General features: G+C 45.5%; 1 protein-coding gene across 14 annotated transcripts in view; it reads right to left on the bottom strand.

The window, feature by feature from the left end:
• Positions 1-22,971, bottom strand: part of TMEM241 (transmembrane protein 241) — a 115,764-nt gene that overhangs the window by 43,049 nt on the left and 49,744 nt on the right. For all 14 annotated transcript variants that reach the window (XR_010407284.1, XR_010407285.1, XR_006792979.3 and 11 more), the window contains 5 exons: positions 22,905-22,950; positions 21,769-21,804; positions 17,591-17,625; positions 4,135-4,204; positions 265-358 (listed from right to left, as the gene is read on the bottom strand). Coding sequence is in view for 11 of the 14 variants with exons in the window: in XM_064577819.1 (XP_064433889.1) it covers positions 265-358; positions 4,135-4,204; positions 17,591-17,625; positions 21,769-21,804; positions 22,905-22,950 (281 nt within the window). In the remaining 3 variants the exon portion in view is untranslated. The remainder of the gene's footprint in view (positions 1-264; positions 359-4,134; positions 4,205-17,590; positions 17,626-21,768; positions 21,805-22,904; positions 22,951-22,971) is intronic.

Raw genomic sequence — 22,971 nt, 5'->3', positions numbered from 1 at the left:
CCAAACCTCTCCTGTTCAGATGGGGAAATTAAGGCTCCAGGCAAGTTAAGGGGATTATCCCTTCCAGGAGTGTGATAAAGATTATGTCATGCTGATAAAATAGGCAGAGGACCTCAGAAATTGTCATCACTGAAGGATCAGGCTCAGGGCCGATGACTGGAAATGATTTCATGAAGATCAGACCTGACGTTACACATGCTCCAAAAACACTGGATATGAAGGCTCCTGAGATTGATTTTTCCCTGCTCCTTCCCTCGTTCTTACCTTAGCAAAGAAAATCCAGGCTGCACACTGCCCTGGGGCCATAAGGCTTTTCAGCTTCACTGTGCTGAGCATGAGAAAGAATCCTAACAATCCACTGGAAGGAGAAAATATTCTTTTGTTAGTGAGGCTTGTCTTCCTTTTAAGCAATAGCTATTTTCTCTTAGATTTTACCAGTCAGTTTCTAATTATTACAGAACCTGTATCTCATCTGGGTTTTCTAGTGATCTCTGGATTTAAAAACCCAGGAAGCTCTAATTTTCTAAGGAGCTATGATAAGAGAGTTCCACTGGGTAGCGGGCCATGGGGGAGGGAGTATAGGAACTTGGGAAGTCTCTGGCTAAATCATGAAAGAAAAAAGTGTGGAGGACAATACCTCCTGCTCCCTCCCATATTATTTCTGGAGCTTGGTGCTTGCCAAGGTAGAACTTCAACTTTCTTCAAGCAGAACAAACTGCCAGAAAAAGACTTCCAAAGCAAAACTCACCATATGGGGACAGAGGGTCTGGACTGACTCCTGGGTTCAAGGTAAGAATCTGAAGGGGAGGGCTGGCTCCAGTAGCAGATGTCCCCCAAACCAGGCTCAGCTACACATATGTTATGCTTTGGGAATGACGCCTAAGCCCAAGTGTGTGACCTGAGAGACCACGCCCCATGGGGAATTCTAGAGATCTGGAGCAGCAAGGCACTGGCATAGCGGTGGACGGGGAAGTAGTGCTCTATGCTGGAACCATTTCTGAAAGCATCACTGTGTGGTCAAGGACAAAGCGAAGGGCACTCCAACAGAATGGTCACTCCTCCTTGCATTTGGAGGCTGGGCAATTGGGGAAGAGAGTGTAGCAGAGAGAATCCATGATAGAAGTTGACTTCTTGTCAAGCGGGGACTTGAGTGTGACTTAAGAGAAATTGAAAAGCAGGACCTGCCTCTGTGGTTTGGGGTACAACTGCAGTCATATCTCCTGCTTTTCAGGAGGCATCATTTGTACCTCCAGGGTCTCAAGTGCCACCCTGTCATCTCACCTTTATTACAGGCACTGCTGTGGGGCCCCAACTCAGATCATGCGCTCTGAGAGGGCAGGGCCCAATCTTGGGCTTCTCTGTGTTTTCCCCCACGGAGCCAAACATGGTGCCTTGGTCACGGTAGGTATGACATAAATGTTTGACAAATTTACTAAGAAACAGGTTGGATTGAGTTAAACAGCTGTAAGGCCAAATTTCACAGAAATGTGTGCCTTCGCTTCATTAGATTAGGTTAGTTCATAGCCACATTCTTGGGGCAGGACCAAGGACAGGGATGAGGGTTCCCTTGCGTTTATTTCAGCCTGTTGGACCCTGATGACCTGCAAAGTTTGTTCAGATTTGCATCCGTAGTCATGGGAGGCTGGGCGGCTATGGATGAAGACAGTCAGTCATTCACACCCGAAAGGCAAGGAGGTCCAGGGGGGTAAGCAGCAGGCTAGAAATTGAGTGACCTGGGTTGTGCCCACTGACCCTCATGACCTTGACTCATCCCCCTTTGTCCCTTTTTTTCTTGCCTCAGGTTCTGTGTTGTTAAAGCAGGAATATGCATAGTGGTTCTCATCCTATCTTATGGAAATCAGAGACTTTCAGAACAGAAAGCCTCCCTAGCCCCAAATCTCACTTTATTAACAAGCAAACTGAGGAGCAGGCACAATCAGAATCCAGGTGTCCTGGTTCTTTAAAAGGTTCTCCACAGTGAAGATGCCTTCTTGACCCAACAAAGACAGAGTGTGATGCTGCAGGTGCCCGCGGCCACTGCGAGGTTGGCAGGGGAAAGTAAGGCGGCCGGCGCTCCAGGGCTCCTGCTGGTGGCCTCCACCCCTGCCTCCAGGGAGGTAACAACTTCGCAGGGGCCTGTGCTGCCTCCCATAGGCCCCCCCCTCTGATCCCCCCCCCCCCCACCTCCAGCCAGAGGAAGGGCAAAATTCCACGTCCCCTTTCCCCTCAGCACAGACTCTGCTAGAACAGAGCCACTCCCAGTCTGTGCCCAACACGCTTGGGAAAGCATCCATGACTCCTTCCCATCCCTTGACTGGTATGTCTTTGAATCATTTCCAAATTACTCATGGGTCCCTCTCTTTCTCCTTCCACATTCAGCTCTTCTACCCTCGCCATGGAGGTAGACCTTAAAAGCAATGGGAGGATCCCAGAAGTAAAAGAGCCTGGGTTCCCCGTTAATGTGTGTCTGGGTCACGGCTACCACCATCCTCTCAGGCCTCCATGACTCCTTCTGAGTTCCTCCAGGGCCTCTGAAGGTGACAACACTTAGTCTGAGCTACGGCCCTGGAGGAATCATGAGATGACGTGGGGAAAACAGATACATTCTTAAAAGAGTTTAAGCTTCATACTGCAGCCGGGGGTTGGCGGTGGGTAGAACGTAAGAGATTCCTAGCAATTCAAGCAACGATTTCCAAATCTTTAAAGTATAAAACCCTGATTTTTCATGCTGGGTTGTAAGAAATTTGCAGATTAAAAGGGGCAGAAATGGAGCCAGACTACTGCCCCACCAAGCCAGCATCAACGGGCTACGAACTGTGTTCTCTGTTTCAAAGAACGGAACGACGACTGTACTCCCCTCCACACTGCGCTGGTGCTGCCAAAAAACCTGACCCAAAGGGAAACAAGTCCATGGACACCAGAGGAGCAGTAACAGTCATGCTACCCGAGCCTGGCTAACGGGCAGCCCACAGGGCCTGACCAAACTGACAGGAACTGGGAAGATGAATTCTGACAGCATCCTCCCGAAAGTTAGCTGAGGATGTTAAGTGCCATTCTGAGGCTCAAATGCAAAAGCAAACTGTACAGTATTGATTTTTTTTTTTGTCCTAACACACCCCTATCAGAAACAGTATGTAGCCACACACCAGCTTTTTGACTCTGTAAAGAATCACTGCCCCACAAGGTACAACCTTTTATGTGCGGGAAGAAGTGGTCTGGCTTAGCAATTGCTCATGGTCTGTGGACATTTTAGTTAATTATACTCAAGCTGAGCAGATAATAGTAATGGCCATCATTTACTAGGCCAGGCGAAATGCTTAGAGCTTACACACCTTATTTAGCATACGCGATCACCCAGGAGTGGTATTATCTTTTCACTTTACAGATGAGAAAACTCGACTAAAGCTTGGCAGAACTAGGACAGCTTGCCCAAAGAACAAACACATTAGCAAGCAGCAAGGCCGGCATTCAACCCAAGACTGGGCTTCCCACCCTATCAGAACACACACCTCAAGACTATCTACAGAAGTCTTTCCATTTCTCAGCATGAGAAAGTCAAGCAACATGGGAATCATGGCTAGGAAGGGGTAGAGGGTGGGTCTGAACTTCATCTATATGTACCCATCTCATTGGTCTTAGTACCTCCCAAGGCCGCGTAGTGAAGGTCACTTTGTTGTCTAGATGTCGCCTAGTCACTGGTTTCCAAAACCTGTTTCTCAGGGTCTTAGGATTCAGTCAAGATTTTTGGGAGGGCGCCCTTTAGGGACAAAGCAGGGGCCAAGGAGGAAGCTGAACGGGTGCAATTCTGGACCCAAATCTTCCCTTGAACTGAATCCAATGCATCATCTTATACAATGAAGTTCTGTTTAGGAATGGCTTGTGGAGAGAAAAACAGTGCAAGGTTCTTGGCTCTTCTGCCCTGGCCAAGAAACTTCTGTAGAACACAGGTCCCCCAGGCCCCAGGCCAGCCCTGAGCACCTAAGGATGTGGATGACAACCCCCAGATGGCCAAGGGAGCAGCTTCCTGGCCCGGCCACCACTCTCTTCTGCCCTCATCTGGATAACCAACCGGCAGTGACCCTGGACTTGATGAAGACAAATTAATAGGGCCAGGGGTTTATGGGTTAAGCTTACCTGGCACAGCAGCTGCCATGGAATCTGTAGAAATACAGGAACGGAAAGTCCGGGACGCTGACGAGATCACCTGAGAGGCACAGCAACGGTGAGACAATGGGTCCCCACACGCCCCGTCCCCAGCAGCCCCGGGAAACACAGGCGAGGGTCTTCAGCACAGCCATCTGAGCACTGAGCTGCCCGGCACTGAATTCCCTCTGCCATCCCCAGGGTTTCTGTGTTAGCGGCATCGTCTTAAAATAATAGTGTGATGATCCATAATGCCCAGTTAGCGAGAGTCTGGCCTGCACAGGGCCCTACGCTAAAAGCTCTATGTACGACATCTTTCAGTCCTTGTAATAACTCTCTGGTGTTCCAGTATCCCCATTTAACTGGTGCTCAGAGAAGTTAAGGGATGTGTCTAGGATTGCACACCTCTTGAACTGGGAAGCCGGAATGTACACCCCCGAGTCACTCCAAACCCTACAATCTTTCCTCATCACCCGGCAGCCATCCCTGCCCAAGGTGGAGTGTAGGACAAAAAGAATCTTTTTTTTTTTTTTAACATTATTCTATTCTTTTCTGCCTTATGTCCAAAAAAAGATCGTGAATGCGTGCCATCTTTTTTTCATTTGGTGTTTAATTACTGCACGAACAGCACAGGGGCCAGACCGACTGAGCTTACTCATTTGGGTTTAAGGTCCAAAGGGTACATTTATTTCTAGTGAAGTAAGTTCATTCTTTTAGTTCCACTTGGTACAAGAGGAAATAATCACACATATTGGCCGCTTCCCTCTCTGGAATTTGAACTTGGTCACAAACAAGAAGTCAGGAGATTAAAAAAGCAGAAAGCCTTCCAGAAATGTCCAGAGAAAAGGAATTAAGCATTTCCACAGCAGATAGCCTAATCCTCCCAAATCTGGAGTTTCTGAGACTCGGGAGGAGCCAGACCTTCCAGACCCCCGGGCCCCAGTCTGTCTCCCAGATCCGGATGGATTGGAGCAAGAACGGCTGATCTTCCTAAGTGAGGGACTCACAGTGTCCTAGCTGCGCGTGCAACATACAGTCAGTAATTCCTTCATCGCTGCACTTATAATCAAGAGTGTCAGAACAAGACCCAACGGGCTGCTACCCTTCCTCAGAGACCGAACCGATTTCAATTAATTCAACCACCTCTTGGGAAGGAAAGGCCTGAATTCCATCTCCTTAGAGGGTTTGTTTGTTTTTTTTTTTTATCACGACTGTTGTTTTGTTTTGTTTGTGCATATGTGCGTGCTCTTAACTACAAAGGGAGAGGGTCTCTTGGGATCTGGTTTTCGTGCAGCCCAACCAGAGGTTCAGAGCTCTCGCTTTCTTCCTGCCACGACTCCCCTGACCACTTCCACCATCTACACGGGCCGGCGCTGGTGGAGGGGTTTTGCAAACGACAACATCAGGCTCAGCGCGGGAAGAGCACGATTTCTGCGGGGGGCCCTTTCCACACAGAAGTGACAGCGAGGTAACCAGGGGGAACCCCAGCCCCAGAGGGCGGCCAGAGCACCGCCCCCCCGGCCCGTGCAGGCGGGCGAAGTGACAGTCCATGCAGGGTTTCGCTCTCTCTGGCCACTGTGGTTCTTGGCCCCCTTCCAGTGTCCCTCTCAGTGCAAGGGCACCGGCCGTGCGGTCTGTGTGGTGAGGAGGAAGGACAGAGAGGAGATGAGCTAAGTGCAGGACCTCGAGATTCCTCGGGTGCTGCTCCTCTCTGCACCCAGGCTCTCATCAGAACGGGGTTCGCGGGGCACTGGCAGCCTTCCCAGCCCAGCACGGGCTGCGGTGGGGGGCTCTGATGAGCCGTGGGGTGGTCCGAGGCGGGCTGGGAGGCAGGAAGACAAAGGAAAAACATCACGGTCCTAGGGAATTTACTGGTTACGTGATCACCTTCACTGAAACCCTGAAAACAGAGCCTATAAATTCCTGACAGAGAGAATGGCTCACTCTTTATCTTTGAGCCATTTCTAAGCCTACACATTTCCCACACAGTACTTAGTTGACGCCGTGCCTGTCTCTCCTTGTGTAACCACCAAGTCCTTGCGTGGAGGGACTCTGCCTCACTCATCTCATATCCAGGGCGTTGGGATCACCCCCGGCATAGGCTAAGCGCTACTAAACCAGCAGTACCTGAAAGCACCTAACTCCTCTTGCTTCCCCTGCAGAGACCGTTCCCCTTTCCAGCTGGCTCTGCTGGTCCTTCATTTCAAATGTGCCCCAAATGCTTCCCCTCTGCTGCCGGCAGCCTGGCTCCTCTCTTCCCCCCGTTCTTCAATAAGGAGGGTGCGCGCCAACCTCTACCCAGCAGAGGTTAATGACGGCGCTGCCGACAGCCCCGATGATGAGGCAGCGTGTGGCTGGCTGGCCCAAACCCGTGAGAACTCAGTCCGGGAACCTGAAAAAGTGGTAAAGGTGCTCAAAAGACAGCGCTCCTGCACCAGCTACTGGGGAATGCACAATTTCAGCACAAATTACGTAGCCGAACAGTCGCGAACGTGTTTTGTGGCAGCAACACGCAGCCTTCTGCAACACAGTCCTAGTTAGGCCTTCGCTTTTCTCTTCGGTTTTTACTTAAATTCCAGTTAGTTAAGATACAGTGTCATATTCGTTTCGGGTGGACAGTGATTGGACACTTCCAGATATCACCCAGTGCTCGTCACAGCATGAGCTTTCTGCTGACTTTCTGAGTGAGGGAGTGAATCCAATTTCTCTGAAGATCAGAGCATGAAATTGCCACGGTGAAGAGTGTGCCCCAATCTTACCATATTCAAGACTAACTGATATCTGAATATTAAGAAAACTTCCTCTCACCAGATTTTGGCCCTGGGAACCGGCAGGAAAATGGAAGGTCAGTTCCAAGAAGTAATCAGCGCTACTTGCTTTGTCTCACACATGAGCACACACCAGGTAACAAGGTCATTTCTGGGTCCAGTTCCTGTGGGTCTCACTGCTTGATGGGTCCTCTGTGTGAATCATGAGGTTGAACGACAAGAGGGGGAGGTAGATTCCAACCACCAAGGAGCAAACGCAGTGCTCGAAGGGGGAAAAGTGGCAGGGTTTGCACTCAGGATAAAGAGAACTATCTACCTGATCCCTACCACTGTCTCCCAAAGCACTCCCAAGCCTGGGACCCAAAGGGCCATATCTGCCTCTAGAGAAACACGTATCTTTCTAGTCACTCAGGAATAGTGAGAAGGGCAGCTCGGTCAAGAGCACTATCAAGAGACCATGCAGACTAGCTAAAATAAGACTGAACACCAAATGTTAGTGACAATGTGGAGGAACTGGAACTCTCAGACATTGCTGAGTAGGAATGTAAAATGGTATAAACACTTTAGAAAACTGGCACTTTCTTAAAAGTTAAATGTACATCTATTCTAAGACACAGAAATTCTATTCCTAGGGTATTTATCCATGAGATATGAAAACCTAAGTTCACAAAAAATTCTTGTGTAAGAATGTTCGTGGTGGGGAGGCACCTGGCTGGCTCAGTTGGTAAAGTGTGTGACTCTTGATCTCGGGGTTATAGGTTCGAGCCCCATGTTGGGTATATAGATTATGTAAAAATAAAATCTTTAAAAAGAAATTAAAAAAAGAATGTTCATGGAAGCTTTATTCGTAACAGCTAAAAACTGGAAACGGTGCAAGTGAACATCAGCAGGTGAACGGATAAACAAAAGGTGGTATGTTCATACACTAGCACCCTACTCAGTAATAGAAGGGAATCAATTAGTGAAACAGACAACAACCTGGATGAATCTTGGAACACTACTCAGAATGAAGAGCCAGACACAAAGGAACACTTCCTGTGTGTTTCCATTTATACGAGGCTCCAGGATAAACAGAATTTATCTATGGTAACAGACATCAGATCCGTGGTGGCTTTGGTGGTGGATGAGAAGCGAATAATGAGAAAGGGGCATGAGGAAACTTTCTATAGTGACAGAAATGGTCTATATCTTCAAGGGAGTGTAAGCTACACAGGTGTATACCTTTGTCAAAATTGATCAAGCCGTACACATAAGACAGGTGCAATTCATATACATAAATTATACCTCAATATTTTTTTCTGAGAGAGAGTGTGCACATGCAAGCGGGGGGGCAGGGAGAAGGGGCAGAGCAAGAGGTAGAAAGAGAATCTTGAGCTGACTCCATGCTCAGTGTGGAGCCTGACATGGAGCTCGATCTCACGACCCTGAGATCATGACCTGAGGTGAAATCAAGAGTTGGACACTTGGGGCACCTGGGTGGCTCAGTTAAGCGTCTGCCTTAGGCTCAGGCCATGATCCCAGGGTCCTGAGATCAAGTCCTGCATCGGGCTCCCTGCTCAGCAGGGGCCTGCTTCTCCATCTGCCTACCGTTCCCCCTGCTGTGCTCTCTCCCTCTCTCTCTCTCTCACAAATAAAATCTTTAAAAAAAAAAAAAAAGAGTTGGACACTTAACCAACTGAGCCACCCAGGCACCCCTATACCTCAATTTTTTAATGTTTTAAAAGTACAGGGCTATTGAAAGGGGTCCTCTAAGCAAAGAGAGAGCCTAAAAGCAACATCGACCAGAAAGGAACACAGACAATATACAGTTAACGGTCACCTTACAGGCAATACAATGGCACTAAATTCGTATCTTTCAATAGTTACCCTGAATGTAAATGGGCTAAATGCCCCAATCAAAAGACACAGGCTATCAGATTGGATTAAAAAATAAGACCCATCGATATGCTGTCTGCAAGAGACTCATTTTAGACCCAAAGACACCCCCAGACTGAAAGTAAGGGGGTGGAAAACCATTTACCATGTTAATGGACACCAAAAGAAAGCTGGGGTGGCAATCCTTATATCAGACAAATTAGATTTTAAACCAAAGACTGTAATAAGAGATGAGGAAGGACACTATATCCTACTTAAAGGGTCTATCCAACAAGAAGATCTAACAATTGTAAATATCTATGCCCCTAACATGGGCGCAGCCAATTATATACGCCAATTAATAACAAAAGCAAAGAAACACATTGACAACAATACAATAATAGTGGGGGACTTTAACACCCCCCTCACTGAAATGGACATATCATCTAAGCAAAAGATGAACAAGGAAATAAAGACTTTAAATGACACACTGGAACAAATGGACTTCACAGATATATTCAGAACATTCCATCCCAAAGGAACAGAATACACATTCTTCTCTAGTACCCATGGAACATTCTCCAGAAGAGATCATATCCTAGGTCACAAATCAGGTCTCAACCGGTACCAAAAGATTGGGATCATTCCCTGCATATTTTCGGACCACGGTGCTTTGAAACTAGAACTCAATCACAAAAGGAAAGTCGGAAAGAACTCAAATACATGGAGGCTAAAGAGCATCCTACTAAAGAATGAATCGGTCAACCAGGAAATTAAAGAAGAATTAAAAAAATTCATGGCAACAAATGAAAATGAAAACACAACTGTTCAGAATCTTTGGGATGCAGCAAAGGCAGTCCTAAGAAGAAAGTATATAGCAATACAAGCCTTTCTCAAGAAACAAGAAAGGTCTCAAGTACACAACCTAACCCTACACCTAAAGGAGGTGGAGAAAGAACAGCAAATAAAGCCGAAACCCAGCAGGAGAAGAGAAATAATGATCAGAGCAGAAATCAATGAAATAGAAACCAAAAGAACAGTAGAACAGATCAACAAAACTAAGAGCTGGTTCTTTGAAAGAATTAACAAGATTGATAAGCCCCTGGCCAGACTTATCAAAAAGGAAAGAGAAATGACCCAAATAAATAAAATCATGAATGAAAGAGGAGAGATCACAACCAACACCAAAGAAATACAAACAATTATAAGAACATATTATGAGCAAATATATGCCAGCAAATTAGATAATCTGGAAGAAATAGATGCATTCCTAGAGATGTATAAACTACCAAAACTGAATAGACCCATAACCAGGAAGGAAATTGAAGCAGTCATCAAAAATCTCCCAACAAACAAGAGCCCAGGGCCAGATGGCTTCCCAGGGGAATTCTACCAAACATTTAAAGAAGAATTAATACCTATTCTTCTGAAACTGCTCCAAAAAATAGAAATGGAAGGAAAACTTCCAAACTCGTTTTATGAGGCCAGCATTACCTTGATCCCAAAATCAGACAAAGACCCCATCAAAAAGGAGAATTACAGACCAAGATCCCCGATGAATATGGATGCAAAAATTCTCACCAAAATACTAGCCAATAGTATCCAACAGTACATTAAAAGGTTATTCACCACGACCAAGTGGGATTTATTCCTGGGCTGCAAGGTTGGTTCAACATCCACAAATCAATCAATGTGATACAATACCTTAATAAAGGAAAGAACAAGAACCATATGATCCTCTCAATAGATGCAGAAAAAGCATTTGACAAAGTACAGCATTCTTTCTTGATTAAAACTCTTCAGAGTATAGGGGTAGAGGGCACATACCTCAATATCATAAAAGCCATCTATGAAAAACCCACAGCAAATATCATTCTCAATGGGGAAAAACTGAGAGCTTTCCCTCTAAGGTCAGGAACGCGGCAGGGATGTCCACTATTACCACTGCTATTCAACATAGTACTAGAAGTCCTAGCCACAGCAATCAGACAACAAAATAAATAAAAGGCATCCGAATTGGCAAAGAAGAAGTCAAACTCCCACTGTTTGCAGATGATATGATACTTTATGTGGAAAACCCAAAAGACTCCATCCCAAAACTGCTAGAACTCATACAGGAATTCAGTAAAGTGGCAGGATATAAAACCAATGCACAGAAATCAGTGGCATTCCTATACAACAACAAGACAGAAGAAAGAGAAATGAAGGAGTCAATCCCATTTACAATTGCACTCAAACCATAAGATACCTAGGAATAAATCTAACCAAAGAGGCAAAGAATCTGTACTCAGAAAACTATAAAATACTCATGAAAGAAATTGAGGAAGACACAAAGAAATGGAAAAACGTTCCATGCTCATGGATTGGAAGAACAAATATTGTGAGGATGTCAATGCTACCTAGAGCAATCTACACATTCAATACAATCCCTATCAAAATACCATCCACTTTTTTCAAAGAAATGGAACAAATAATCCTAAAATTTGTACGGAACCAGGAAAGACCCCGAATAGCCAGAGGAATGTTGAAAAAGAAAAGCAAAGCTGGCGGCATCATAATTCTGGACTTCCAGTTCTATTACAAAGCTGTCATCATCAAGACAGTATGGTACTGGCACAAACACAGACACATAGATCAATGGAACAGAACAGAGAGCCCAGAAATGGACCCTCAACTCTATGGTCCACTCATCTTTGACAAAGCAGGAAAGAATGTCCAATGGAAAAAAGACAGTCTCTTCAACAAATGGTGTTGGGAAAATTGGACAGCCACATGCAGAAGAATGAAACTGGACCATTTCCTTACACCCCACACAAAAATAGACTCCAAATGGTTGAAAGACCTCAATGTGAGACAGGAGTCCATCAAAATCCTAAAGGAGAATACAGGCAACAACCTCTTCGACCTCAGCCGCAGCAACTTCTTCCTAGAAACATCGCAAAGGCAAGGGAAGCAAGGGCAAAAATGAACTATTGGGACTTCATCAAGATAAAAAGCTTTTGCACAGCAAAAGAAACAGTCAACAAAACCAAACGACAACCGACAGAATGGGAGAAGATATTTGCAAATGACATATCAGATAAAGAGCTAGTACCCAAAATCTATAAAGAACTTATTAAACTCAACACCCAAAGAACAAATGATCCAATCAAGAATGGGCAGAAGACATAAATAGACATTTTTCCAAAGAAGACATCCAAACGGCCAACAGACACATGAAAAAGTGCTCAACATCGCTCGGCATTAGGGAAATCCCAATCAAAACCTCAATGAGATACCACCTCACACCAGTCAGAATGGTTAAAATTAACAAGTCAGGAAATGACAGATATTGGCGGGGATGCGGAGAAAGGGGAACCCTCCTACATGGTTGGTGGGAATGCAAGCTGGTGCAGCCACTCTGGAAAACAGTGTGGAGGTTCCTCAAAAAGTTGAAAATAGAGCTACCCTACAACCCAGCAAATTGCACTAATGGGTATTTACCCCAAAGATACAAATGTAGGCATCCAAAGGGGTACATGCACCCCGATGTTTATAGCAGCAATGTCCACAATAGCCAAACTGTGGAAAGAGCCAAGATGTCCATCGACAGATGAATGGATAAAGAAGATGTGGTATATATATACAATGGAATATTATGCAGCCATCAAAAGGAATGAGATCTTGCCATTTGCAATGACATGGATGGAACTGGAGGGTATTATGCTGAGCGAAATAAGTCAATCAGAGAAAGACATGTATCATATGACCTCACTGATATGAGGAATTCTTAATCTCAGGAAACAAACTGAGGGTTGCTGGAGTGGTGGGGGGTGGGAGGGATGGGGTAGCTGGGTGATAGACATTGGGGAGGGTATGTGCTATGGTGAGTGCTGTGAATTGTGTAAGACTGTTGAATCACAGACCTGTGCCTCTGAAACAAATAATACATTATATATTAAAAAAATAAAAAAGAAGAAGAAGAAGATAGCAGAAAGGGAAAAATGAAGGGGGCGGAAATTGGAAGGGAGATGAACCATGAGAGACTATGGACTCTGAGAAACAAACTGAGGGTTCTAGAGGGGAGGGGGGTGGGAGGATGGGTTAGCCTGGTGATGGGTATTAAAGAGGGCATGTACTGCATGGAGCACTGGGTGTTATACGCAAACAATGAATCATGGAACACTACATCAAAAACTAATGATGTAAGGTATGGTGATTAACATAACATAATAAAAAAATAAATAAATAATGTAAAATAAATAAATAAATAAAAATTAAAGTACTACTAAATAATTAAGAGACAAGTGAAAAAAAGAAGAGGTGAAAAGAAACTGAAAGGAATAAAGCCCTGCTTTAAAATGTCAGCAATTATGGGGCACCTGGCTGGCTCAGCGGGTAGAGCATGTGACTCCTGATCTCGGGGTTGTGAGTTTGAATCCCACATTGGGTGTAGAGATTACTTAAATAAATAAAACTTTAAGAAATTTAAAAAAATAAAATGCCACCAATTGTTCACAGATCCTTCATAAAAATGCTGCACCCATGAGTCCTGAGGACTTACGGTGTCTTAACTGGTGCAGGTGTGGGGAATCAGGGACATGCTCTCCCTGATACTCAAGCCCTGCCGTGGACATTCTAGATGGAAAGTGTAATAAGCAAGTGGGAAAGAATAAAGGATTGTTCTAACTTAAAAACAGGCTAGACTACCCATGGGTCCAATGAGAAAGCTAACAAATTGGAAGGAGTTGTCCCATCACAGCGGTCCTCAAATACTTCTGGAGGAGAGAGATTTTCCTCCAGCATTTTATTTGCTTAAACTTTGTAATCAATTGTATTCTGCTATGAGAAAACATCATCAGGACCCATCAAAGAGTTGAGGGTAATTGACTTAGGTTTATAAAGCTGAGAAAAACTGATCCCCAGTACTCTTCTAGATTCTGAGCTTCCATCATCTCAGGAATCTCATCTTTACTGTTCCTGAGTGCTCTTTGAAGCAAAAAGCCAGTGCTTACAGTTACTTAGGTTGTGCACTGCACAACTTTGAAGTAGAGCACAGTTTAGCTAGATCACGACTGTAATGTGGCAGCCCTGAGAGTTTCTGAAAGTTAAAGCTGATCAAAATCTAGACAGTCTCTTTTCATGTGGATTTCACAAGCAGCTTCCCTATTCTAGTCAGGATTGTTTTGCTACTCAACATTCCTGACCCAAACAGGCCCTTAAGGACCAGCCTATTGACAAGTAAGGTTTCAAGTCAATGGCACTTCACTGACCAGAGGTGAAAAGAAAAACACCAATATACGTCTTTAAGGCCCCTTAGCACACAATTTGTAAAAGTTCTAAGAAAGCGACAAATAGGATCACAGTGACCACATACAGAGCACCTTCATACACACAGAAGTAGGTGTGATTTTACAGTGTTTCCCTGGGATGCTCGTGGGTTAGAAGCTGGACTTGGTGCTGGTATAGATGAAGATCTTCAGCTTCTTCTGGAAGGAGCCACCAGTTTGTACAGAGCCCCACACCCACCTTCACCAGGGCCTTTGCTGGAGTCTACTATGATGGCTACTGAGGCCTGAAGGGCTCCTGAACCCTACAGCTTTGGGGAGCTGGGAGCCTCAGCCACCTACGACAAGGGAGGCCAAGGCTACCTCAGCTATTGCCACCAGAGTCACAGCCCGTCTCACAGGCCAGCAAAATCCTTCTCAGGAGCCCGTCTTTGTTTACCTGGCTTCTTCAAAGACAATCATATCTCAGCTACCTGAAAACTGCAACACACCAAACCTGCATCCAGGAGTCCTTCCATGGAAGTGTACCCAGTCCCTCTCTGATGAACCCCGCAGGCTTTACAACTCCCTGAGCTGCCCACCACAGACATATCAATCGTTCACCATACCAAGCAATCAAAGCCTGCAGAAGGAATGGGACTAAGCATCTGATGTCCATTCTTTTTTTTTTAAATATAATCTGAAGGAAAATTAATCTTTTTTTTTTTAAAGATTTTATTTATTTGAGAGAGAGAGAATGAGAGACAGAGAGCACGAGAGGGAAGAGGGTCAGAGGGAGAAGTAGACCCCCCGCTGAGCAGGGAGCCCGATGTGGGACTCGATCCCGGGACTCCAGGATCATGACCTGAGCCGAAGGCAGTTGCTTAACCAACTGAGCCACCCAGGCGCCCCTGAAGGAAAATTAATCTTTGTATATATCTCTTTCTGGTATAACTAAGTTCCAAACAAGTTCTCAAATAAGAATGATTTGTTTTTTTATCCCCTATACATTTTTTTTAGAGAGAGAGGGGGGGGGTAAGGGTAGAGAGAGAGGGAAAGAGAATCTTAAGCAGGCTCCATGCTCAGCACAGAGCCCAATGTGAGGCTTGATCTCACCACCCTGAGATCATGACCTGAGCCAAAATCAGGAGTCGGATGCCTAACCAACTGAGCCACCCAGGTGCCCCCTATCCCCTACACATTTTTAAAAATTCAGTGGTTTTTAGCATATTAAGAGTTGTACAACCATCACCATTACCAATTTCCAGAACATTTCATCACCTCAAAAAGAATCTGGGGCCTATCTTAAATTACTCTTCTGCCCAGGCCATTCTACAACCGTAGACTGTTGACCACTTTGTGTGCCCAGAGAGTAAGTAAGTGCCCAAGATATTCTTGCATTGGCCTTAAAGTTTAGCAATAAGTCAGGGTGAAATGTGGGAATGCTGGCCAAACTATATAAACTATTACCAGCATCCCTGTGCTCAGAAACTGGTAGAAAAATGCCCCTCAAACCAAGAGAAGCTCCAGGGGAGCCTGGATGGCTCAGTCAGTTAAGCATCTGATTCTTGATCTCGGCTCAAGTCATGATCTCAGGATTGTGAGCTCAAGCCCCGCATTGCGCTCTGAGCTGAGCATGGAGCCTAGTTAAGATTCTCTCTCTCTCTCTCCCCCTCTGCCCCTCCCCTTCCCCCTTGCATGCGTGCATGCACGCACGTTCTCTCTCTCAAAAACAAAACAAAGTAAAAACAAAAACCAAGAGAAGCTCCAAAGAGAAATTTAATAAAATCGTATAAAAGTATTCACTCACTCAGAAGACTTTATAATAAACTGTAGGATCCCTAAAAAAGAAGCATTTAAAAAGAAAAACCTGGGAGAAGGGTCAGGACCTAAACTCTGACTTTATAATAAACTCTAGGATCCCTAAAAAAGAAGCATTTAAAAAGAAAAACCTGGGAGAAGGGTCAGGACCTAAACTCTGACTTTTAATAAACTCTAGGATCCCTAAAAAAGAAGCATTTAAAAAGAAAAACCTGGGAGAAGGGTCAGGACCTAAACTCTGGTGTCTCTGCTACGCACCTCCCCTACACCATCTTGGCCACATCCCTTAACTGCTATGGGCTTCAATTTCCTCATTTGTAAAAGGTGGTGGCAACTTGGATAATCACTAAGATTCCTTCCAGCTCTGAGAATCGTGAGTAACAAACAAACAAGCATCACCTCTTAGTTGAAAGGCAGAGTGGTTTATTTAGGGGAGAATTAGTCACCCAAATCCACCACTGATCAGTCAGGGAGCAAAGGAGCATGCAAATCAAAGCCTTTCCAAAGGCTTTGAACAAAACACAGTTGCAAGGGGGAGGGTGCTTCGGGGGCTCGTGAATATCTCTTGGGTGGCAACCACCTGACTGCATGAAAAAATGACAAGAGGCACACTCAAAGGCAGACAAGCAGCGGCATGGGTGAGCAGAAACAGGTAGGGTTCACACCATGGGCTTCATATGATTTTTATTTTACAAAGGATAGGTTTTCAACACGAGAGTGCAGAGGGCACTCAGCAGCAAACCTTACAGTCGGAAGATAACCCCGGGCTGTGGGACTGGGCAGAAAATAGCAGATGTGCATCAGTGTGGGCAAGTGTAGAATAATGCTCTGAGAAAAAAGTCATTCAAATTATCCTCATGAGACACGGGGTCGGATGGGTCATACACAATCCAGAAACACTCCGTCACTATCGACGGTTTCCTCAGGAGACTAGTTCAAATAATCCGAAGCAGCGAAAGGCACCACAAGAAAGCGGTCATTGTTTTGGGCACAACAAGAGCTAGAAAGGGCTTTAGAAATAACTCAGTTCACCTTTCTCATTTTAACTGAGACTCCGAGGGCTTGGGAAATGCCTTATGCCCAGCAAATGGCCAACAAACATGAGTTGAAGGAGCCTGACCAATAAAATGTGTATTTCCAGCCATACCGCATGCAGATACTATTTTGTTATATTTGGCATCAACTTCAAAACCTTTCAGAGCAAAAAAACACAATGGAACAGAGTATTGTGGGCAATTCCCGAATCTGAAAAACAACTCTAGAGTAACCAAGGCAGGCAACAGGGCAAAGGTAAGCTTTAAAACTCTACTTCCTTAATCTGCAATTATGAATATTGCATGATCACATATGATAAAAATGTGTGCAAGGATGTCAGTCAGCAGTAGGGTGAATCTGAACTTTTTCACCACATCCTTTCACACTAGGATTGAAGCAATTCTGGATGTTTGAAGAAGGAACTTTAGAAGAGGAGAAGGCGAGCACTAGTTTATCCAGCAGATAACAAGCCTGTCTGGACAGCTGAGGCTGCACCAGATGAAAACACAGACGACAAAATGTAAGAAGGGGTAAGAATACATTCATGGGCGATAAATCCACAATGGGTCATTGAGACCAGTTTCAAGTACGTGGGCAATGCCTAACCCCGGCGCCTCCATCCTGGAAGGCAAATCACACTCTCCTACAAAATGTCCCTCAGAGATGCAACTGGGTCAGAGCACTGGGCTGAATGGGAACCATAAAAAAAGCAAAATGACTTACCTGTGGGATGAGACGCAAGTGCCAGGAGCACCACACTGAAAAGGAAACAGCAGAGCAGTGAGGAAGTCTTCCCAGCACCGAGAAAACAGCAACATACATTTCTGTCCATTCTGCTCAGAAACAGTGAAATTTGCCTAAGAGCAGATTAGCTGCACCAAGTGGTCTCACTCATCAGCGAGAGGGTGAGATCTCCTGAGATGCCTCAGGTTTTGGCAAGAGGGTTGACCGAACCCCGTGATGGGCCAAGGACCCACGCCCCACTCCCAGGCCAGCTGTGTGGCCATTATCACCACACCTAATCGGCCAAGAGTATGTGTAAGCTAAACAAAGCCAACTCGGAATTACAGATCAGCTGCAACTGAAAAGCTAGCTGTTGAGTGTGAGCTAAATCTGTCTGCCATAAAATTAACTCTGTAGAAGGTAAGCTAAATTTCCAAGAAGACAGCCCACAAAATGATCCATCCCATCCACCACGTGCCTGGAAACTACCTGGACTGATTTGCAGTAGAAGCTGAAAAGGATGAAGAGGAGGAGGAGTGCTCCTCTGATGCTGGCCATATTGGTCCTTGGTATTCTCCCATCTTGCTCTTCAGAAGCTTCTGCCATCTCCCAGTACCCGCCCACCACGCCTTCACACTGCCCTAGCCCACCTTCTACACCTCTTCCATCACGACTCCACACCATGCAGGCAGCTATCTGGTTAGAGGTTAGGAATACAACTTTTTATCCAAGGATAGGAAGGGATTTTTTTATTTTTAATGCTAGACAGCCTACTCTGGTTCTTAATGCTGGCTGGACACCAGAATGGCCAACACCCTGGCTAGAATCTCTAAGGGCAAGATCGAGGCTTCAGTTGTTTTCCTTTGTTACAGCCCCCAGGTGCTCTAATGGGCACTGGGATGGAGAACCACCAAAGTCTCTAGTCGGTGACATTATAGGCGGTGTGGGGGACAGTTTGAACAGGGAAGCCACTGTTAGCTTGACAGCCCCGACCCCTCCCTGCTCTGGGGTTAACTCCTTGCACCACTTCTGTTTTTCTCAATCTCTTCCTTTGCTCTGCAAAGCAGAGCAGTCCTCGGGTACTGGTTCTCCGATGGCTCAGAGGAGCGGTGTCATTCAAAGAGGCAGGAGGTGTGGAGGGTCAGGAGAGAGGCAATGAAGAAGAGCCACGTGTTGGGTCATTCAGAAGTCGTAGGTTTGTAAGACAGGCCTTACAGGCAGCTACAAAAAATACGCACACTACAAACAAACCTGGAGACATTCTGTCCTTTGCTTGCCATCTCTTCTTTCTTTGGCAAACACAGACCGTACAATACTCCATTATATTATCTCACTGGATCCCCTTTTGGTTATAACTCCTATGGCAGGATAGAAGAGGCCTCTTTCCATCCCAAAATATCTTCCAGAGCTTGCCATGGTACCCCAAATCCCATCATTGGCATCATCCCAAAGGGTGTCCCCGAAATAAAATATTAGGGGATAAAAATAAGAAGAAATAATTAAATGGAAGAGTTGATCCTCTAATCCCTGTTTGAGTTTTGCAAATACAGCGGCATACCACTCCTAATGCCTACGCTGTGACCTCCTACGGGGCAAGAACCATATTTTATTCCTCTGGATCCCAAGTGTCTAGCAGGGCCAGACATACAGCAGGCGCCGAGTGTGTTTGAAATTGTAATTAATCGCCTCTAGGAGTATCTGTGGTGGGCAGTATAGAGAAGTATACCTATTTGTGCGGGGCAGAAGAGAAGTATACCTTGAAGTCCCCTATATTTCTAAGACTATATGTGATATGTAAACTCTATAGAAGAACTTATACTCCTATAAAAGGCATATGATAACAGATTGACAGCAGACTTTTAAAATGCATTCAACAGGGCGCCTGGGTGGCTCAGTTGGTTGAGCGACTGCCTTCGGCTCAGGTCATGATCCTGGAGTCCCGGGATGGAGTCCCACATCGGGCTCCCTGCTCAGCGGGGTGTCTGCTTCTCCCTCTGACCCTCTTCCCTCTCATGCTCTCTCTCATTCTCTCCCTCAAATAAATAAATAAAATCTTTAAAAAAATAAATAAATAAAATGCATTCAACAGCTATTTATTGAATGTCTGGTCAGTGCCGGATACTGTTCTAATTTGGGGATATGGCAATGAATAAAACAGAAAACCTTCCTCTATTTCCTATATAGGAAATATAATGGGGAAATAGGAGAAAAATATGTTCTCCACAGGCTGAAGTCCAACAAAATCATACCCCAGACAGATCGCATGTCTATTTCCCTTTGACACACACATACACTGTTTCACCTGCAAAATGGGGGGTGGAGTAGCGGCAGGGAACAGATGATAATTTTCTATTTAATATTTAATAATGTCTGCTTGTGTTAAAAAGAAATGGTGTTGGGCATGTATCCCATAATATTCATTCCTTATAAATTACCTAAATTTTTCAAAATGCTGGTAAAGGCCATATCATTGTTAGACATGCCATTTATTTTCAGCTCCAGATCCAACCCCCTCCTTTATTCCTTCCTTCATCCTTTCCGGTCTGCGTCGGGCCTTAGACCTCTGTTTATATGAGAAACACCGGAGGTCAGGGTCAGGGAGCAAATACAAGAAAATAGGAGTATGTGCCAAAGTAGAGACCCGCTCAACTACCGGCTTCCCTCAAAATAAAGCGGGATCAAACCAGTTCTTGGCCCTGGCAGCTGCTGCACTGATCCAAGGGACCCCTCAGTGTCCCGGGCCTTGGGAAATCGAGCAGCAGCCCTCACTCTGACTCACACATCTTCATCACGGGGACTGAAAGAAGACTCGGGAACAGAATCATGGCTTTAGCCAGTCTGTAGAGGCCCAGCCAGGAAGACTTGAGCACCGGGCTCAGCCTGGGGCGGGGGGAGCCGGGCTGGCAGGAGGATGAGTCGGGGGTCACAGAGGCTCACTTTTCCATCCCCTTATTCCTTTGCTGCTTGAGTGGACTCTAAGTTCTATGGAGAAAAAGAACTGCCCCAAGTGTTCTGATGTCACAGGAACATGTTAAACATCCAGAGCCTTCTGCATTTTCAGAAACATCTCTTGAAAAGGCAGCTGGTTTGTCCAGGCAGGGTGGAACTAATGATTGTTTTCAGTGGAGTACAAAAGAGGCCTACAGCCATACCTGTGGTGGATCCTTTCGAAAAGGCATTTTAATAAACTAAGATATTTATGAGCTTTATCTGCAGATGGAGAATACAGCTCATGTTGAATGTTTTAAGATGAACTTCCTGCAGAAATCAGCATGGCCAAGTGCTGAGTGGCACATCCCCAGTCTCAGTCATCTTTGCAAGCGTTGCTGCATTAGGGCAAACTTGGGCTCCCAGCGGCAGATCTCACCCTTCTTCCCTCTCAGCTAGGTCCCGCGGTGTACAATCAGAGACCACGGAACTCCAAGAACACTCCCAGCTATTCTATTTAGCAGACAGAGCCCTATTCTTTGCTTGGCTGGGGGCAAGGGTATGAATGGCAGTCCATATACCATATTTAAATGTTACAAATCAAGCCTCAAACTTCATCCTACCTCAGTAAATATACCTTCAAAAAACCTGGAAGTCTAGATTAGAATTTAGAATTCTTGGAGTCCCTGGAGCTTCATGTCAGAATGTGGCGGCATGGACAGATCCAACCTCTGGCTCCTGGCTCCCAGTGAGCCCCCTTCTCTCTCTACCTCAGGCTCCATCCTGCACACTGAAGCCTCATACACTTGTATGTGGACACATCAGCCTGCAAGTCCACTCTCCTGCAAGTCTTCCCCCACTACCAGTCTGTCTTTGGACACTCCTTGGGTCTAGGAATGAGTTGGGAAGTCGAGCTCAGGAACACCTGAGCAGGGAATTCTAGGTCCCAGGCTAGAAGGGAGGGTGTGGGCCCTGGGAAGAAATGTCCCCTTAGCCTTACAGACTCCACAACCCATGGGGAGAGGCATGGCCTTCTGAAGTGTGGAGCCAGAAAGAGGTCCCTTTTGCCTGGTCTACGGACAGAACCACTATTTGGTTTTCTCAACTTCTAGTCTCACAAATTATTTAGCTTGCCTTTCTGGTAGGCACATCGGCTCAGAACTCTCTAATCAAAATATTATTGGGAAATAAAAATGCATTAGCTCTAGAAATATATGAGTTGTTCTTTGAAAATATAAGTTATATTTTACCTGAACATATAGTTTAAGTATTGCTGGTCAATGTCGCTAAGGAATGAGAAAAAAAAAAAAGATAAAACATGTGAAATAATTAGAAGTGTTTTACATCAACAAAAGAGTCATTATATTCTAATAAATGGTATCTATGGTTAAGTTTCTACATTTAAAAATTGTCAATAAATGGTATGAAGGGTACTTTATATTCAAAACTTGTTCCTGGCTCATTTTTGAGAAAACACTTCCTAGTTAATAGTATCACACACATTTTCACCTGTGACGGATTATCTCTGCGTGTACATTTGCCACCAGGAAAGGAGAGTCAACTCTCTCAGGCCATTGGACTGGATCCTAGGGCCACCATATTTGACAGATAAAAATACAGGACACCCAAATAAATCTGAATCTCAGATAAAGAATCATGTTCAAGTATACTCCAAATATTGCATGGGCCATAGTTACACTAAAAAAAGGATTCACTACTTACCTGAAATTCAAATTTAACTGGGCACCCTGTATTTTATCCGGCAACTCCACTGGCTTCTAGCTGCGGACAAACTTCATTAAAAGAACAAAAGGTGTTCTAAGGGACCTAAAGTCACAGTCTCCGAGTGTATAATCTTCTCCCAGGGGTCCTTCTGGCGGACCCCAAAACCCAGAGGCCAGGGGACCAGTCCAGGGCCTCTGACCCCCCAACTGCAGGCCAACCCATGCCGGGACTCCTGTCTCTTTCACTGACATTTGCTAAGGCTGGTCCCTTGACTGCACAACAGGGGCCTCACTTTACCCCAGCACAGAGCTCGTGACTGGGAACTTCTGGGTCTAAACAAAGTCAAGTTAGGAAGGAGCTGAGGAAACAAGAAAAAAGAGTTGGCCTCTGAGCTGCAAGAAATACACCGGGGCCCCAAAGCCTCGGGTCACATTTTTGTAAAAATGTTCTCTAAAAAGCTGTCCCCGAAGGAAGAGGGCAGAGGCTCCCCGGCTCTTCGCCCACTGCTGACAGCGGGTAGGATCAGGTGCTGGTGGATCCTGCCTGCAAGGGCCCAACAGCAGGAGAGATGGCTCTGGCGGCCCCAGGCGCGCTCACGACACCGTGGGTCTCACCCCTTGGCTTGAACCAAACAATGACCCACCCCACTTGAAAAGTTTACCTTAGCACGTTGGGTTTCCGGGCCTTCTGTAATATCTTATAAGCCCCTGAAAACGAAGCCGCGCGTG

Source organism: Mirounga angustirostris, unplaced genomic scaffold (assembly GCF_029215605.1).
Source record: "Mirounga angustirostris isolate CCGP_5_RB_7025 unplaced genomic scaffold, mMirAng1.0.hap1 SCAF_14, whole genome shotgun sequence".
NCBI classification, from domain to species: Eukaryota; Metazoa; Chordata; class Mammalia; order Carnivora; family Phocidae; genus Mirounga; species Mirounga angustirostris.
The sequence above is the reverse complement of the archived record's forward strand: the minus strand, read 5'-3'. Positions and strand labels throughout refer to the sequence as shown.